Here is a 20,078-nt window from a genome sequence, read left to right on the forward strand (position 1 = left end):
GTAAATGAAATATTTTGTTCAGAATTGAACTACAATTGAAAAAAAAATTAAAGACATTTTTAATAAATTAAATGTCAACTCAGTTACAATTTGAACTTATTTGATTTTTTTTAATAGTATAGGAACTAAATTGATCTATTTAATGATTGAAGGACTAATTTAATTTAGTTACTATAATAGAGAGATCTCCTAAGTACTTTAACTTGAGTATAAATTTTCATGATGAGAGATTTATGAAAAAAAAGAAAAAAGAAAAAAAGAAGAAATGGAACCTCATTGACAAAACTTGAGTAAGAGTAATACAAGCTTATGTACAACATTAGATTTAAAAGTTGAGGATATTAGCAACGTAGGGTGTAAGATTTTGGAACCAAGGGCTATTTAACTGAGCCCAAAACTGATCTTGGGTCCAATCAGTCAACATTTTGGGTATTTGAAGTTGTCCCATATTTTCATTGCCTAATGGTAATTGCAAAGATGCTGAAGAAATTTTCTTCTGTTCCTTTGCTATTCCATCTGATCTTTTCTCTTTCACCATTGCTTCCTCTTCTTCTTCTTTCTTGAAGACCACCAAATCTTGTTTTGGTGTGCAGAAAGAGATGGTGTCCATGGATGAGAATGAAGATGATGAAGGAAGAGATGTGTTCTTCAACTCTTCCTCCATTGCTGCCCTTTGCTCCAACACTTTCAAGGATGTTGCTTTCCTATATATTTTGCACATCACTATGTCCTGTAAACACCAACCATGCAGATATAAATCAGACCATGAAAATAGAAAATTTAACTAGGTGTTTCATTTTAGTCAGCTAATTTTAATAAATTTTCATTTTGTTAATTGGGTGAAGGGTGGGTGATTTTTCTAACTTGAAGAAAGTGTGCATATATACCTTGGGCAAAGTAGCATCAGGGAGACGATACTCATTCATAACCCAATCAGTCTTACATCCTCGTTGAGCTCTCCCTTTATAGAAAACAAGTGTCCTTTTGAATCCAATCATCTTTTTCTGATCCGATAAGCTCACAATTTTCCGATCAGAACCGGTGGCTTTCCAGAACCCATTTTTAGTAGTCCTGTTAGGCCTCCCTCCTTTCCCATGTTTCCTGTCTATTGGCACAAAAAAATACCATTCTCTCTCTCCAATCTTTGACAACCCTATCAAAACATTATCAATCAACAACACATATAAATAATCATTATCAATCCAGCAAATGAAAAATCATATATATATACCAGGCAGGTCCCAAGGATCATGGTGATAGATGTTGAGAAATCCAATTACATCAGAACTCAACATCTTGCCATAAACGATGTTTCTGAGGTAAAATTCTAGCAATTCTTCCTCCGTTGGGTGGAATCTAAAGCCAGGAAGTTCAATCTCTGGGTTTGATTGGTAGCTCATTGTGGTTAGCTTTAGTGTCACTAAACACTTGTCTTGCTTACTTTCAGCTTGAATCAAAGCTATATTTATATGTGCATGCAAAATACTGAGCCTTGGGAGATTGATATTTTGTAAGGATGGTAGATAAGCATTGCTGGGTTTATAAATGTTTGGACAGTGACCACTTTAAAGACCAAGTCATCAACAAAAGCAAGTCCTTGATCTTGTGTTTGAAAATAATTTGCAAGAAAAGGAGTATGGTCTTTCAATGGAACCCACACGCTTTTAGATAACTGACCAATGACTGTTTGAGTATACACCCACTTCATTTTCTGGCTTCTTGCTTCAGCTAAGCTTCACTTACTTTTTATTTTTGGTTAACTACTGCTAGTAGTCCCTCTACTTTACAAAAGTTGTAGATTTAATCCTGTTATTTTCAAATTTTAAAATTTCAGTCCTCACCAAGCAATAGCAAACAATAGCAGTTAAATTCATTAAGTAAAATCTGATGCACCATATAGATATTTTCATATGTGTGATTACTCACTAAAATTTCTATTAATGGATTAATGACAGGCATTTATGTCCATACTGAAATTTTAAATTTTGAAAAAGTATAGGAATTTAGAATGATCTAATTAGAAAATATAGACACAAGACTAGTAATTGGATTTAACCAAATGAATTTAACTGTTATGGTTTGGATGAGACTAAAATTTCAAATTTTAAAAAATGAAAAAATTAAATTCAAAAAATATAAAAACTAAAAATGATCAAATAAAAATTTAAAGATTAAATTAGTATTTTTTTTGACATTATTTACTTGGAAATTCAAGAGCGGTAGGGGTTTTTCTTTTCCAAGTAAATTTGTGCCACATAATTTGATTTTTAAAACAAATGAGCTAAGATTGATGCAGATGCAAGCCAGAATCTTGAATTGGTCATAATAACTAAATTCTCTGGAAAGTTGTATGTATGTTCCAGGATATTATTTTCTAAATGATAACAACTTTCAGGAAACTGGCAAAGACTTGACTTCTGTTTTTCTTTTCATTTGTTTTCTAATATCTTTTGGCAAAGACTTGACTTATAACCCATTTTTACTGTTGAAAATATGTTCTTTTATAATTAAACTTAATGAAAAAAAATTTGTCTTTATAGATCGGTTTAATTAGGAAGAAATAAAGAAATTTCGTGGTTTTGAAGAATGCTTTCAACTTGAAAGATGAGTTGTTTATGGCTGAATTGATCGGGTCAAAGCCTAGGATTGCATTTTATCTTTTATATTAAAAAAAAAGTATACATTAGATAACAAAAACAATCTAATTTTAGAAATTCTATTCATTTTTATCTAATATATAAGGTTTAATTTATTTATTTTTTAGTAGAAAAGACAAAATGCTATATAACTCTTAATATATCCATAACACTTTTATTCTAATACAACTTATGAATTTATTTCTCTCTTTAAAATATTAATGAAAATTAAAAAAAAAATCTCTGTCCTCCCCCCTCTCTATTATACTTAAATATAAAAAAAAAATTAAGGACCTCATGAAAGGGGTTTGATTTTAATGAATTGTAATATAGGTGTATTTGCTCTATTAGTTCTAGCACTCTTTTAATCTTTTTTTTTAAGATTTAATTACTTTAGTATTTGAATTTAATAATTTAAGTTTAATGTTATCAATGGAATTTCATTAAATTAGATTATAAAGTAATTAAAAAAGGATTTACAAGATCATATTAACATTTTTATTTTATCTTCTACATGTGTAACGTTGACCATTTGTACAATTTGTTTTTTTAATTGCAATATAATCTAGTTTAATGAAATATTTCAATTATGTTACTAATTGAACTTTTAAGGACTAAATTCTTGGAATAAACACTAATGCTAAAACTTAAAGAAAACTATTAAAAATGCATAATAATACATTTTAAAAATATAAAAATATAAACATGAGACACATGACAATAAATATCTCAAACTTGCGAAATTAAATATTCTGGGTTGTGTTTCACTAGTAATACGAAATCAAAGAGGTGGTTCATGTTGATGAGCAGCAGCTGGCGGCCACCACACCACCGTTATGCCTTTGCTTAGGGAAGGACCGAAGCAGCACAAAAGCAGACAAAAACTGAGAACAAAAAAACAAAAGTAAAAGCCGGACGGCAACAGTTGTCAGATTCTCCGGCCCCATGACCTGAACCTGATGATAACATGCTTCTTCTAGGCAACCAATGCCCGTATACCTTTGTACTATATTGTTCCTTGCTATAGGAGTAGGACCAGACAGCCATGAAATGATGGTATTATACTTGGTTAAATTTACAACTAATTCTCATTTTTAAGTTACAATTTTTTTAACCATTTATTCAGAACTCAAAAATCATCAAATAAATGAGTTCCAAGGGATGAATGACTGATTTCTTGAAGCTGTTCATTGAAATGCATGTACACGGTTGAAACAATCACATCATGAAGCTTTCCATTTATGTTCAAGCAAAAGTCCCCCCAATCCCCAAAGGCTAACAAAACTCTTATTAATATCATATAATGCAAATAACATATCAATATCACGGGAAAATGGCTAGTGATTTCGCCTCACCACTTGAACTAGTCAAAGACTAGCTTAGCAATTATATCATAATCAGCGTTTATAGTTCAAAAATACCACTGTTCCTGCAAATGAGCTGGAGAATGTAGCAATGGTAGTATTGTAGTCTGAAATTCAGATCCCAACCCAACTAAAAACAAAATATGTAAAACTTTCATCAAAAGTAATGCAAGCCTACCTATTCTTTCTACATATATGATATTTTACATCATCATAGATAACCAAAATACAATTTAAATGCCCAAGTAAATGAGCTTTACCTCTTTTAATACCAAAACAAGACCACTTCTGTCAACTTTCTTTATCTCGTCATTAATCAAACCTTACCATATTGTTAATGGCATGGTTGGTATATATATATATATATGACCCAACAATCAAAGTAAAAAGCTAAGACTAAGAGCCTAAAACACTACCCTCTCTTTTTTTGCTTCTTTTCTATGTTATTCCATTTTCATGTCTCTCCCTTATAGAGTGATCTCAGTCTGTAAAGTAGTAGTAGTAGCAGTGAAAGCCAGCTGTTGCTGCTTCTCAGCTTCCCAACTTGCTTTAGCAATGACACCATCATGCACAGGCACGTACTCCTAATCAAAAATAAAAAACACTGTCATCTTTTTACAAACAAAACAAGACACAATAAAACATGCCACCAATGTAGTAAAGATTGCTTTTTTAAACCTCCATATTGTCTATTTCTATATATGAATAACTCACCTCAAGCTTTTGAACCAGTTCTTTAGAATTTGGTGCAGAGACAAAGATATGGCGTTGGGAAGGTTTGATAAAGCCATCATCCACGGCTTTGTCGATGAAAGTAAGTAAATAGTTATAATAGCCATCAACATTAAGCAAACCTACCTGTTGGAAACCCAAAAAAGGTTTAACTTTTTAAAGACATAAGCTTGAAAAGTATGTTCCTTTTAAAAAAAATAAAAAGCAAAGTTTTTCTTACGGGTTTGTCATGGATTCCCAACTGAGCCCAAGTTATGACTTCTAATAACTCTTCTAAAGTTCCATAGCCACCTGAAATGAAACAAGAAAGCAAAACTAGCACTATGTGGGCATGTTTTGGGACAGAAATTACTTGTAATAATATTTAAGAGTGAAATGGGGGACCTGGTAGGGCAATGAAACAATCAGAGTGATTGGCCATTTCTGCCTTTCTTTGGTGCATGTCAGCTACTGCCCTTACTTCCCCAATAGTTTCACCACTTATCTACGGCTCCACAACCCAATGAGACATTCTCAAAACATCATTGGAAAGCTAAAGATTAAATATTTAAAAAGAATGGTTAAAAAATGGAAACAAAAGCATCTGATTTGCACCTCTTTACTCATTAGAGTTCTAGGAATGATCCTGTTAACAACAAACATAAAAAAATTTGATGGTCCATACATTGAAATCACATAACACCCAGAAAATGAAAAACATTAAATGAGCACTAGAGTGGTGAGTGTACCCAAGAACATTGCCTCCACCATGGTGAACAGCTTGTGAAACCAAACCCATTAACCCAGTACTCCCTCCTCCATAAACAAGGTCCAATTTTCTTGCCACCTTTCAAAAACAACCCAAAACCCCATTAAACTAACATTAACAAAACAAGTAAAGAACAACAACAGAGTGATCAAAAGAGAAAAGGGTTATGCTTTAGTGTTTTGAGTGTATACCAACTCTTGGGCTAATTCAACTGCAGCATCTCTGTAACATTTCCTCTTGCCAGTACTGCTCCCACAAAACACACATACCCTCTTGAATCTTGATTTCAAAACTTCCCCTTTCATGTCCAAATCTCCACAGATATTTCCCTCGTTTGCTTACTCTTATACCAAAAGTGGGCTTTAGAGAGAGGAAAAAAGGGACAAGCAAGCTCCTTTACTTCACTTTGGACAAAGTAAGAATGAAACAGGCTACGGGCCTCTATTTTATAAGCAAAGAAAATTGACTCTTCTTCTCAAAAATCATATTTAAAAATATAAATATATATTAATTTAACGTACCATATTTTACAATTTATTCCCATGCAAAAAAAAATGAAAAAGAAAACCCATATTAATAACTAAAAATAATGGACTAATAGATATCATACAAGAAACATGAAGTTTTGGAACAATATGTATCATCCTTAATATCATACATATTAACTCAGAAGATTCATTTTCCATTTTCAATCATAAAATTCAAGAACCAATGTTTAGGGAATAGGCATGAGGTTATAACCTATTTGATGATTGGTTTTCTGATTATTCTGATAAGTTCATCATAAAGCATTCACCAAAGAAGAGGTGTTAGCTATATTTGCTGTGCTTTTGCAGCTATGGGTTCCTTTTGTTCTCATTACAAAAGAGCCAAAAAGCCGATCTTGCTGCTAAAACAGCATTTATTTGTTTGTTTTCCACTGACTAAAGCAAAATGCATATTGCTGTTTCAGGTTAAAAGTTTGAGAGCTTCAGGTATTCCCTTCAAAGCTGTATTATCAAAAGCAGCTTCCATTACCCAAATAATGCAAATGGCAGCTTGCAATATGAAAAATCCTTCTTGTCACAGAAATGAAACCCCAATGCAAAAAGGAAAAAAAGAAAAAAGCATAAATTATGTTCATTTGTGCATTAAATAGGGTGGTGAGTGTTACATCATATCCTTAATCATCATAATGATTTACTACACAACTTTTTATATTGCATAAACTGGAAGGGAAGGTCTCTTTGCTCTCTTATCAATTGTTGGGTTTTTACAGGCGGTTAATAAAGTTCACTTCTACCTTGTGTTTTAATGGCCATTAAAGTAATGGCAAATCAAAGACCCATTTCATTATGTTCATTTGTCAGCTGAAGGTAGAAAATTGCAGCAAGGTCATTGCTGTTGTTGAACCTTCCATTGCATTAGCCATTAGCTCTTTAGCCCTGTTTCCTTTCTCTTCTCATCTACTACTTACTATTTGATGCTCGTCACATTTTCCTGCAACCTTAATGACATTATATTGAATGTAATTTTCTTTTTCCCTCTTCTTCCTGTTAGAACAACAAAATTTTTAATTGTTAATGTCAAAGGAAGGTTTTTTCTATGTCTCAAGGACTTGCTTACAATATTATTCATGTCATATTTCGATATCCTTATGAAATGAGCAAAGGCTTAATTAGTAATTATAGTGTTGTAGTAGGTTCTTTAATGCAATAAAATTTCAATTTACCGGTAGGTAGTTGTTTACTAATTAGTCTTCTAAAACCTTTATTATTACACTTTCAAGCCCCTGTAAAATCTGTTTAGCTAAAGCTAATGAATGTAATGGTGTGACTCAAACCTTTGTCATCTTCCACATTAGGATCTAACAAAAGCTTGGCTTTACATACCCTGCCGCCAAAGAAAGCCTTGCCGTCAGCCGCTGTCCTCCATGGGTCTCTTGGCTGGCTATAAAATCCATGAAGAGGCCGCATCACCGTCTTTCCATTCTATCAAATATTCCATGCCTTCCCCGCCCGGCAGAGCTCTGCTGCCGATGCTTTTGCTGACTTCATTGCTAATGCTTGCCTCTACTGTGTTCCCTGCTTCTTGGGTTCCAAGTGATCGTGGTTGTGGTAAGAAGAATGGAGACGAGTTGCTTTCATTGGCACTGGCTGGCTCCATGTTGTCCCCGAAATTTATTAGTGTCAATTACACTTAAGGTCACCAAACTCTTACTGAATCTACATTTTGGTTACGAAATTTATTAAAACTCAGTAACCCAACTTTTTATAATAAAAAAAACTTAACATCTCAATTATTTAAATAAAAATTTATGAATAGTTTATGTTGCGCGGAAGCGTGTGAAAGAGTAAAATTATTGTACTGAAAAATCACACTAAGTTCAATTCCCAGGAAAGAGAGGTGGATCACGAGGATCGCTTACATACCAGATCTTTCCTAGCCAGAATATCCCTCTATCGTAATTTAATAGCACAATAAATCACTACAATGACACTTGCAAAATATGCAGAACAAAATAAAGAACACTAGAATTTTAACGAGGTTCAGCAAATTTTGCCTACGTCCTCGGGCACTACCAAATATATTTCACTCCAAAAATACAAGTGAAAGTTTACAATAGGGAGAGAGAACAATTGCCTTAAGTAGAGAATGGCAAGTGTGGGATGAAGAAAGTAAGAAATGGTTAGGCCTATTTATAGTTGAGGTTTAAGGATCAACTTGCAATGTCTCTATACAATTAGGGACCAAAATTGCAATTATCCCATGCCAACTAATCTTACTTTCTACTTTCGGTGCCTTTCGGTGCCAACTTTCTGCCACTATTCATCTTTGAAAAGTCAAAGATTGTAGGTATCCAATAATCTCCACCTTGAAGATTTGATTAGGATAATCTTATCTTCACACAATTCTTTCTACCTTTGACAACAATACTTGATAGTGCCTTCTTCAACTGTTAAACTTGCAGGATATTGATCAAGTTCAAACAATGTTCGAACTTGGTTGTTGTTACCACCTTGGTCATCATATCTGCGGGATTATCTGCAGTCTTGATCTTCTGAAGACAAATTTTCCCCTCTTCAATAATTTCCCGCACAAAATGGAATCGTACGTCGATATGTTTTGTACGTGCATGATAGACTTGATTCTTTGCTAAATGAATAGCACTTTGACTATCACAATACACGTTAATATGCTCCTGAACCAACCCAAGGTTTTAGCCATACCTTGTAACCAAATAGCCTCCTTTACAGCCTCTGTTATAGCCATGTATTCGGCTTCTGTGGTTGACAATGCAACTGTAGACTGTAGTGTAGACTTCCAACTTATTGGTCCTCCAGCAAGTGTAAACACATAACCGGTGGTTGATCTTCGCTTGTCCAAATCACCGGCATAGTCAGAATCAACGTACCCAATAACACCTTTACCAAGTGTATTATCCTGCTTGAACAGTAATCCAACATCCATGGTCTTCTGAATATACCGTAGAATCCATTTCACAGCTTGCCAATGTCCTTTTCCAGGATTATGCATATACCTGCTCACTATACTAACTGCCTGTGAAATGTCGGGTCTTGTACACACCATTGCATACATCAAGCTACCCACTGCATTAGAATACGGAACTTGCAACATGTATTCTCGTTCCGTATTCGTCGAAGGAGATAGTTGTGCAGAAAGCTTGAAATGAGAAGCCAACGGGGTACTTATAGGTTTGGTCTGCTCGTTCATGCCAAACTGCTGTAGTACTTTCTTCAAATACTGCTTCTGAGACAAGCTGACTCTGCCATGAGCTCTATCTCTACATATTTCCATGCCGAGAATCTTTTTAGCTTCTCCTAGATCTTTCATCTCAAACTCGAGATTGAGTTGAGTCTTCAATCTTTCAATCTCAACTTTGCTCTTAGATGCTATTAGCATATCATCAACATATAAGAGCAAGTATATGAAAGTTCCTTCTTGTAGCTTCTGAAAATACACGCAATGATCAAATTTACTTCTTGTGTACCTTTGCCCTTTCATGAACTGATCAAATCGCTTGTACCACTGCCTCGGAGATTGCTTCAATCCATAAAGCGACTTTGTCAGTTTGCAAACCCAATTTTCTTTTCCAGCAACCTTGAATCCATCTAGCTGAGTCATATAGATTTCCTCTTCCAAATCACCGTGTAAAAACGCGGTCTTCACATCAAGCTGAACTAGTTCAAGATCATATTGCGCAACCAAGGCTAGCAAAATCCGAATAGACGAATGCTTCACAACTGGAGAAAACACTTCATTGTAGTCTATTCCTTCTTTCTGAGCGTAACCCTTTGCTACCAATCTAGCCTTGTATCGAATTTCATTTTTACCAGGAAATCCTTCATTCTTTGCATCCAATTGCCTTCTTTCCCTTGGGCAGTCTCACCAACTCCCAAGTCCTATTTTTATGAAGAGACTGCATTTCTTCATTCATAGTTTGCTTCCACTTTACACCATCAGAGTTACTTATTGCTTCTGTGTAAGTGGAAGGAACATCATCATCTGCAATTGGAAGTGCATAGGCCACCATATCGTCAAAGCGAGCAGGCTTACGAATCTCTCTTCTTGGCCTCCTATATGCAATTGAATCTTGTTGCTGTAGAAGTTCTTGGGTCGAAACTTCTTCATCATTTGTTCTTTCAATATTAGCTGGATCATCATTAACCTTTTCAAACTCCACCTGCTGCAAAGTACTACTGGTTTTGTCATCCTTTTGTGAATCCTCGTTCTTCATCATGGTTGATTCATCAAAAGTTACATCTCTACTGAAAACAATCTTCCTTGTATCAGGACACCAGAGACGGTATCCTTTTACACCACCAGTTATACCCATGAATAATGCTTTCTTTGCTCTTGGGTCTAACTTAGATTCTTTTACATGATAATATGCAGTGGAACCAAAAACATGTAAAGAATCATAATCAGTAGCAGGTTTACCAGTCCACATCTCCATAGGAGTTTTTCCATTTATTGCAGCTGATGGCAATCGGTTAATTAGATGGCATGCATATGTAACTGCCTCAGCCCAAAATTTCTTGCCCAATCCAGCATTGGACAACATACATCGAACTTTCTCCAGTATAGTCCGATTCATGCGTTCTGCCACCCCATTCTGCTGTGGTGTATCTCGAACAGTGAAGTGTCGCACAATGCCCTCATCTTGACATACTTGTAGAAATGGATCATTTTTGTACTCAGTACCATTATCTGATCGAAGTCGTTTGACCTTTCGACCTGTATGAGTCTCCACCATCTTCTTCCACTTCAGAAATGCATCCAAAACTTCATTTTTTCTTTTCATTAGATACACCCATACTTTTCTTGAATAATCATCAAGAAAAGTGACAAAATAGTGCATACCTCCCAAAGAAGCCACTTTGGTAGGTCCCCACACATCACTGTGAACATAGTCCAGAATTCCTTTCGTATTGTGAATTGTTAAACCAAATTTTACCCTCGTCTGCTTGCCCAGAACACAATGTTCACAGAATTCCAATTTGCAAGAATTTGCACCTTTCAACAAGCCTTGCTTCGCCAAAGTCTGTAAAGCTTTTTCACCAGCATGTCCCAATCGCCTATGCCATAACCTGGTAGCCTCTGAATCTGCATCTTTCGCAGAAGCTGTTGATGTTGATCCAATAACTGTACTTCCATTTAAATAGTACAAGTTATTTCTTCTAGTGCCTTTCATCACCGTCAATACCCCAGCTACTACCTTTAGTAATCCATCTCTCAAAGTGATTGTGAGCCCTTTAGATTCTAGGGCCCCTAATGAGATGAGATTTTTCTTCAAGCTGGGTACATAGCGAACATCTGTCAGAACTTGGATTGAGCCGTCATGGTTCTTCAATTTGATTGTACCTACACCCATTGTCTTACAGGCACTATCATTGCCCATAAAAACAACTCCACCTTCTAGTTCTTCAAGACTAGAAAACCAGTCCTTATTAGGACACATATGGTAAGTACATCCCGAATCCAATATCCACTCATCCGTTTGACATGCCATTGCCATGCCAACCAAGCTAAAGTCTGACTCCTCATCATGCTCCGTTACACATGCATTAGAAATAGACTTGCCCTTTTGTAACTTAGGACAATTCTTTTTCCAATGCCCTTTCTCACGACAAAAGGCACATTCATCTTTGGCGGGTCTCCCTTTAGACTTACCCCTTCTACCAGGTTTGCTGCTGTGTGAACGACCTCTTACTGTTAAGACTTCTGCAGTTGTATCTCTGTGATCTCTTTTATCTTTCTTTCGAGTCTCAGATCTATACAACGCACTACAGACTGCATCAAATGTGATTGAATCTTTCCCATGAAGCAATGTGGTGGTAAGATGATCATATTCATCAGGAAGGGAATTCAACAACAATAATGCCTTGTCTTCATCTTCAAATTTCTCATCCAAATTTAGCAAGTCTGCTAAAATTTTATTGAATGAGTTCACATGGTCATTCATCGACATACCGGGTGCATACGTGAACCGAAAAAGTTTCTTTTTCATATAAAGCCTATTTTCAAGACTTTTCGTTAGAAACTTTTCTTCCAATGTATCCCACAGCTTCTTCGCTGATGTCTCCCTCATGACGGAGTACTTCTGCTCTTTGGCCAAACATAGGCAGATTGTACCACACGCCTATCTATTGATCTTGGCCCACTCCTTGTAATCCATCTTGTCAGGTTTTTCTTCAAGGGCTATATCCAGCTCTTGCTGACATAAGACATCCAGGATCTCACACTGCCACATACCAAAATTATTGGTACCGTCAAATTTCTCTACTTCAAATTTTGCATTTGTCACAGTAGTCCTTGCTGATGACGATGCTGCTGCCATTTTTCTCCTCAATCCCAACTACTGTATACGTGAACAGTACCGTATATGTGAATAGTGCCGTATACGTGAATAGTATTGTATACGTGAATAGTGCCGTATACGTGAATAGTACCGTAAACGGTCGTATTCCCCAAGTACGAACCTGGCTCTGGTACCAATTGTTGCGCGGAAGCGTGTGAAAGAGTAAAATTATTGTACTGAAAAATCACACTAAGTTCAATTCCCAGGAAAGAGAGGTGGATCACGAGGATCGCTTACATACCAGATCTTTCCTAGCCAGAATATCCCTCTATCGTAATTTAATAGCACAATAAATCACTACAATGACACTTGCAAAATATGCAGAACAAAAATAAAGAACACTAGAATTTTAACGAGGTTCAGCAAATTTTGCCTACGTCCTCGGGCACTACCAAATATATTTCACTCCAAAAATACAAGTGAAAGTTTACAAATAGGGAGAGAGAACAATTGCCTTAAGTAGAGAATGGCAAGTGTGGGATGAAAAAAGTAAGAAATGGTTAGGCCTATTTATAGTTGAGGTTTAAGGATCAACTTGCAATGTCCCTATACAATTAGGGACCAAAATTGCAATTATCCCATGCCAACTAATCTTACTTTCTACTTTCGGTGCCTTTCGGTGCCAACTTTCTGCCACAATTCATCTTTGAAAAGTCAAAGATTGTAGGTATCCAATAGTTTATGACTTGAATAAAAATTTTTAAATAATTTAATGACTATTTTATAATTTTTTAAAAATAAATAACTAAAATATAAATTTACTAAGAATTTAATCACTTTAGTGTAATTTAATCAATTTGTTGTTACCGCCATTTTCCGAACATTGTTCACCCATGAGTTGCCCAAATGCTGTAAATTGCGCTAAACTATAGTGTCGCTGGCCTGCTCGGATTTTCCTATGGTCTTCATTCTTTTTGAATATTTATTTTTAAGTACATTTATTAATTTTTATACTTAAAATTACTTTCGCTCAATAATTAAATTTAGAATTAATAATATATTAAATTAAATATAATAATATGATATAATAATAAAAATATCAAAAATAAAAAATTCAATAAGATTTATAGATGCTTCAAGTCAATTATTACCAAATTTAGATTTGGATCAAATAGTTATCAAATCAAAACGAGTATTTATGAAGTTTTAAAAGGAGGAGAATATATATTGATTCCGTATAAAACCTTGATCCAATTAATTAGCATGTTTTACATTTTCCAAATTGTGATCATAAAAATTATAAAGAGGGTGGGTGAGGTCCAAATGCCAAATTGCCACGTCAAGTAATTCATCAGACTGGAATTATCCTTAATCAAATGCGTCCTTGAGGGTCAACTCCCCTCTCCTCCAACCACGCGTCCTTGCATAATTTAATATTTTAAACAGTCAGCTATCCAAAATAACAAGTGATTAATTAGCGTCTTTATTGATTAAGAATGTAGTTGGCACACAAAAATATGTGGACTATTGCATTAATTTTTATTATATTAAGTATTTAAATTAATTAATAAAATTATAAAATGAAAATACAAAAAAGGAAATTAATCCATTATATTTCACACGGAATTAATGGGGGATGGATTTGAGTATAAGATAGTAATTAAAAAGATATTGATAATCTTATATTAATTACTGATTACTCTAAAAAACAATGTTAATCCTCCAGAAATGAGATACGTGGGCGTGACCCACAGTAATCTCAAATCTTATCCATTAAATATCCCCAAGCAAATATAAAATAGAATATCTAAAAAAGGATCAGGTTTATGGTATTATCCCACCTCAGCAGCTTGTTTTGTTAATACAGTTTACCCGCGGAACTAAAATAAAACTATTAGGAAACAAAACCAAAAAAAGTAAAATCTCTCTTTTTTTTTTCTTTTTCTTTAAATATGCGTCTCCATGTATGATACAAACTCAACGTAAATCACAATCACAATCACATTCACGCTTTTCTTTATCGCTTTCGCTTTTTTTTTTCTCAAACCAATGGTGATGGAGGATACCGAGAGTTGCGGGAGCAAAGCTAACGATACGCCGCCAATGCAAAGCCAGAAACAGCGGCTAAAGTTTGACGTCTACAATGAGGTGCTCAGACGGCTTCGACGATCCGATAAAGAAGAGGCTGATTGGCCCGGCTTTGACCACCAACTCTGGACTCACTTCGATCGCCTTCCTACTCGGTATAATAGCATTTTTTTTCCTTCATAATTTACTACATGCATAAAATACGACCTGAAATAAGGCAACGTATTCAGTCTTTTTTATTTTTATATAATTTTTTGTAGTTATGATTTTTTTTAATCGAGATACTGAATCTCAGATGCGTTTTTTTTTCCTGTTTGCGTTTCGTGCTTAGAATTATAGATAGCGTTGGAGTTAAGGAACCGTTTGGATTAAAATTATGGTTAAAATTCTCTAGCGGTTAATAAGAAAATTTATAGGTTAAGGTTTTGTTGTTAGTTTCGATCAGTGGATTAATATCGTCTTTTTTTCTTTTGCTGTTGATGATATCAGAATCAAGTAATAACTGAAGCAGATTTGATAGTTTGCTTTTCTTTTCATTCATCAGAAAATCCATTTTTTTGAACAAATAAATAGCTGTTTGAACTAAGCTGAGCTGATTATACATCGCAGCTATGCATTGGATGTGAATGTGGAAAGAGCAGAAGATGTTCTTATGCACCAAAGATTACTGCATTTGGCTCATGATCATGCCAATAGACTCGCAATGGAAGTTCGTCTCGTGCAGGTGACTTGTTTTTCCTCTTCTTTCTTCTTTAGTTACATTTCATAACTAAGAACTAAGATTTTCTCTACGTTCTTAGTATAGTTGAAAAAATTGGTATTCCTAGACATTAGTATAATCAAATGTTCCATGATGATTACCTTCTTGTGTAGGTGCAATCTACCTCTGATGGGAACTCTCCGAGTGAGGAATCTGCTCAAAGTTCTACGAAATTGTCTAACAGACAAATGTATGCTTTAGAAAAGCTTTTACGATCCATACCATAATTTACATGCATTAATTTCTTAGAAACAGCTCTCATATGTCTACTTGTCTTTAAGGCTTGTATAATCTATTTGCCTCTTGATATTTTTCTTTCGATATTTTGCTTGTTCATTTTATACATTGGCTGGTGTTAACGATGATAACAACTCTCGACTGGCTTTTCAATTGTCAGCATACATCCACCACCTGCCTTTGGTTCCTCACCTAATCTCGGATCCCTTGCTGATCAAGATGGAGATAATTCTGAACATGGCAATTCACATTTTTCCAGGTATTTATTTATGTCTTAAAATGTCCTTATGCAAGGGATGATGGGTTAAGTTAGTGTCTTAGTGGTAGCTTTGTTTTTGTACTTGATTAACTTACCATTTTTGAATATTAGGTATTGGTTCTTTTAAATATTCAGGAGCACATTAATGAACAAACTCTTGTATAGGACCAAGTTTTCTTACCTCAGAGCTGTGCTTCACACGTGCTATCTTTTATTGACTTAAGTTTGAGTTGTTTATGCACATTTGTGATGACATGTTCAGCTTCTGTCCCTCTGGCTTATTTTTCTACTGATATTTGGATAATTTTTTGGTGAATCTTGTAAATACTTTCTATCATTTTGGATGGTGAAAATTGCATTCTTTTCCAATTGTTGGAGATGCATGAAATTACATTTTCGACAGAAGACAAACCAAAACTTCTCAGTCAGGTAAAGTATATGTTTATTCGTGGAATTACAGAATATACTTGTTATTTTGAAGTTGATGCTTCAAGAAATCGAGATGGTTAGACTTTTATATTATTTAGGAATGAAGTTGTTGATAAAAAAGTACGCCTTAGGGTCTGTCTGGGTCCTTGGTACAAGTAACTGGAAGCTTATTGTTCTCTGGCTACTGGTTAGTCTTTTTTCATGTCAAAACTACAATCATTGTATTGTTACCCATGCTTGAGAGTCTATGAGCTTACATGTGAAGTGCACATAGTTTTAGATTTTTGACTATGTAATATTACTTCTAATTCCATTGGGGCATAACCATGCAATATTTGCAGTTGACAGCATTGCTGGCTGAGATTGGGCTGAACATCCAGGAAGCACATGCATTTTCTACAGTTGATGGTTATTCCTTAGATGTTTTTGTTGTTGATGGTTGGCCATATGAGGTACTTTTCATTTTAATATCTTACTTCAGTAGCTAAGGACATAATTATTTTTTACAATGACCCTTTAACTAAAAAAGAAAGAATAACAGCTCTGGAGATTGGTTTTTGTATATTTTATTTTAGATGTCTACAAAGTATCCTTATTATAGCTCAAAATTCCCAATTTATGAATTCTGTCATTTGTTAGTTTAGATGGTAATTGTTTATTTTCTTGGGAGTCGTTGAAACTCCGTTGGGGAACCATATGATTGCTGATTGCTGCGCAATTAGAAGGATTAAGCTTAAACATTGACCTATCAGAATATTATAAGTTTTTTAGACTTACTTGACTTATGATATTAAATTGTCAGGAAACGGAGCAGCTTAAAGATGCTTTGGAAAAGGATCTCTTAAAAATTGAGGTAATTCATTACGGCAGTTTTAAAGTGTGTTAAATTACGTGTGAGACTTTTGAGTGAAAGATCTCTCCTTTTGCTAAGGTGTTTCTTCCCACAATTAAAGTGATTATGGAATGTCATGGTGTTAGTTCTATCTGCAAAGCTTACAGTTCACTTGCATTGAATGTACTCATCATTTTGTCATGCCCTATTATGCTAAAGTACTGGTTAATAGGACTAATTTCATGAAACATTTTTGTTCCTGGCCTTTGTTCGTCTTGTCTATCTTTTCATGTAAGCACTAGATGATGATGCCTATAAAATTGATCAGCTTTAAAAGGCCCCCTCTGCATGATAATTCTTTCTAATTTGTGAATCCAATGCTAAACAAAGGTTTAACTAATTTTATGATTGGCAGGTTTGGTGACAAAATAATTCTTACTACAATCCTAACAGTATGCTTAAATGCAAAATGTTTATAAAGAAACGGAAATGTTGATGTGAGAGTCAGAATTTATTAACTGAAAGTTTGGGCTTTATATTATGAGGAACTCTAATCAGACTTTACTTTCAACTGGTTTTTATGCAGAAGCAATCTTGGCTGAAACAACTTCCCACTTCTCCTACAAAGGGCGAGGAGACTAGGACCAAAGGTGATCAGAATTATGTTGCAATTCCTAATGATGGGAGTGATGTTTGGGAAATTGATCCTAGACACTTGAAGTTTGAGAACAAAGTTGCATCTGGGTCATATGGGGATCTGTAAGTGAATTAATTAATTTCTAATTGATCCTTTTTCTCCCTTTTGAGCATTAATAACATTGTCCTTGTTACCCTGTTTCAGGTATAAAGGTACTTACTGTAGTCAGGATGTGGCTATTAAGGTCCTCAAGCCAGAGCGTGTAGATGCTGATATACAGAAAGACTTTGCGCAGGAAGTCTTTATTATGAGGTTTGTATTAGCTGATATGATTGGCTTCTCTAATTGCTGTTCTTTATGTTTATAGATGCATATCAGTGTCCATTTAGGAAGCAGTTACTTGCCTGACATCCTTGCTCAGTTTTCAAATATTTTACCTTTCTTTCATCATGAAATCCACTGCTTTTTAATACTTGATCAAAATAGAATCCTTCTTTTGGATGACTGCATTATTAATTTGCTCCTTTAATCAACAAATTCCTTCAAATTTTGCAGGAAAGTTCGGCATAAAAATGTAGTACAATTTATTGGTGCATGTACCAAGCCTCCAACCTTGTGTATTGTAACAGGTATTCTGATGATTCTTTATTGGCTAGATGAAAGTGAATTTTAAGACTATTGTTCTTTCATCCTTGGATATACTGTTTTCTAAATGTTCTTTCATTTTCTTTCTCTCTGCAGAATTTATGTGTGGTGGAAGTGTGTATGACTATCTTCATAAACAGAAGGGTGTTTTCAAGCTTCGATCATTGCTTAAAGTTGCAATAGATGTTTCCAAAGGAATGAGCTACTTGCACCAAAATGATATAATCCACAGGGATTTGAAGGCTGCAAATCTTCTGATGGATGAAAATGAAGTCAGTCCCTAGAATTTACTTAAGTTTATCCTCAGCTTTTTCCAAGTTCCTCTCATTGTGATTCTACGGCATGCTTTGCATATTACAGGTGGTTAAGGTTGCTGATTTTGGGGTTGCTAGAGTGAAAGTTCAATCTGGAGTTATGACAGCTGAAACTGGAACATATAGATGGATGGCTCCAGAGGTGTGCTCTTAACCCTACTTTTTGTTCTTCGACATAAAAATGATTATAAAAATGTTATTTATATTTGTTCATTTATTTTGATAAACAAACAGAAATTTGGATTATTTATCAAACGCCATGTTCATTTACAACCCTACACTAAACATACATTAGGGAACCGGTTTACTTGCATCTTGGATATCTCTTTATTCATTGTTGCTTTTATTTTCATCTTTAGATAATTAATTGGTAGTAGCTAGTAGCGACCATTTGAATTGAGATTGTTGTCATCTTGGATATCCTACAACACTTTGTTTTGCATTGAAGGTCATTGAACATAAGCCATATGATCACAAGGCCGATGTTTTCAGTTTCGGAATCATGTTATGGGAGTTGTTAACTGGAAATGTATTGCTGGATCAATTATCTTTTCTTTTGATTATATGTTTATGGTATGCATGCATTAAGATATGTGTTTTTGTTTGTTTTGGGTTGTTGAATCCCATGGTCACCTTGCTGCTTTTGTTTCCATTGTCAGCTTCCATATGAATACTTAACCCCATTACAAGCAGCTGTAGGAGTGGTTCAAAAGGTTCGTCAACTTTTTTCTCAATGCAATGTTGATCATTATTTTTCATAGCATAGGTTGAGAACAAAATTATTATCACGTAAAAGTGGTAAAAGTATTATGGACTATAGAGGCCTTGTATTAGAAGTTAAATTGTATTTTATTCTTTTTATTTAAAAAAATTACAAATTAGTCTTTATATATTAGATAAAAGAGTAGGCCAATTTTTAACAATAAAAATTGATAGAAATTTTTAACAAAAGGATCAATTTACTTTTTAATTTAATGTATAAGAACTGATTTACCTATAAAAGTAATGATTTGTCATTGATATTGATTCCAGGGATTACGTCCGACAATCCCAAAGAACTATAACCCGAAGCTCACTCAACTGCTAGAGAGATGCTGGCAACAAGATCCAACACTAAGACCTGATTTTTCTGAAATCATAGGCATTTTACAGCAGATTTCCAAGGAGGTTTGTTTTCATTCTGTGCACATGTTATAGTTTATATACTTGCAATAACTCGAACAACATGAACATTGATATCGAATTTTAAAAAAACAGGTAGGAGATGAAGGGAAATCTTCTGGAGGATTTTTCTCAGCTCTTAGAAAGGCAGCAAAGTAGATAAATAGAAACATAGGCTTTTCAACTATGTTGGCGATTCCCTCCCAGCATTTTCATCACTTCTGTACAGCATTATTGTCCATTATTTAACCCAATTTTTGCTGGTATAAAATGAGCTTTTGTGACATGATTATTTCTACAGTTAGTATTTTTCTTTCTTTTCCTGAACCAATTTTGTTTTCTTTATTTCGAATAACAACGGGTCATGTTTTTGATGAATTTATCTACATCTACTGATAAAGTATTGGATCTGCTTTAACCCAATAATTTGGGAG

The 20,078-nt window shown here is 34.6% G+C and overlaps 3 protein-coding genes across 4 annotated transcripts; 1 reads left to right on the top strand and 2 right to left on the bottom strand.

The window, feature by feature from the left end:
- Nucleotides 1-259: 259 nt before the first annotated feature.
- Nucleotides 260-1,550, bottom strand: LOC107936988 (NAC domain-containing protein 6). Of its 2 annotated transcripts, none has more exons than XM_016869797.2 (3): nt 1,232-1,550; nt 888-1,153; nt 260-730 (listed from the first exon to the last, which is right to left on the bottom strand). In XM_016869797.2, exons 1-3 carry the CDS (start codon nt 1,398-1,400, stop codon nt 326-328), a joined length of 840 nt encoding a protein of 279 aa, XP_016725286.1. In that variant the 5' UTR covers nt 1,401-1,550; the 3' UTR covers nt 260-325. The 2 variants fall into 2 exon arrangements, with proteins under 2 accessions (XP_016725286.1, XP_040972708.1); XM_041116774.1 differs by having other exon boundaries at nt 888-1,142; nt 1,232-1,373.
- A 2,512-nt stretch (nt 1,551-4,062) lies between these two features.
- On the bottom strand, nt 4,063-5,903 carry LOC107936970 (cytokinin riboside 5'-monophosphate phosphoribohydrolase LOG5). The gene is made up of 7 exons (XM_016869768.2): nt 5,672-5,903; nt 5,461-5,558; nt 5,327-5,357; nt 5,117-5,216; nt 4,953-5,023; nt 4,715-4,858; nt 4,063-4,584 (listed from the first exon to the last, which is right to left on the bottom strand). The coding sequence occupies exons 1-7, from the start codon at nt 5,783-5,785 to the stop codon at nt 4,468-4,470; spliced, it is 675 nt and encodes a 224-aa protein (XP_016725257.1). The 5' UTR covers nt 5,786-5,903; the 3' UTR covers nt 4,063-4,467.
- Nucleotides 5,904-14,156: 8,253 nt separating this feature from the next.
- LOC107936964 (serine/threonine-protein kinase STY46) lies at nt 14,157-19,930 on the top strand. The gene is made up of 16 exons (XM_041116481.1): nt 14,157-14,525; nt 14,980-15,094; nt 15,244-15,320; nt 15,528-15,626; nt 15,950-16,055; nt 16,397-16,507; nt 16,858-16,908; nt 17,474-17,646; nt 17,729-17,836; nt 18,080-18,153; nt 18,266-18,441; nt 18,530-18,625; nt 18,932-19,012; nt 19,143-19,196; nt 19,516-19,650; nt 19,741-19,930. The coding sequence occupies exons 1-16, from the start codon at nt 14,332-14,334 to the stop codon at nt 19,801-19,803; spliced, it is 1,713 nt and encodes a 570-aa protein (XP_040972415.1). The 5' UTR covers nt 14,157-14,331; the 3' UTR covers nt 19,804-19,930.
- The last annotated feature ends 148 nt before the right edge of the window (nt 19,931-20,078 follow it).

The sequence above is a fragment of the Gossypium hirsutum genome, chromosome A01 (genome assembly GCF_007990345.1).
Source record: "Gossypium hirsutum isolate 1008001.06 chromosome A01, Gossypium_hirsutum_v2.1, whole genome shotgun sequence".
Lineage (NCBI taxonomy): Eukaryota > Viridiplantae > Streptophyta > Magnoliopsida > Malvales > Malvaceae > Gossypium > Gossypium hirsutum.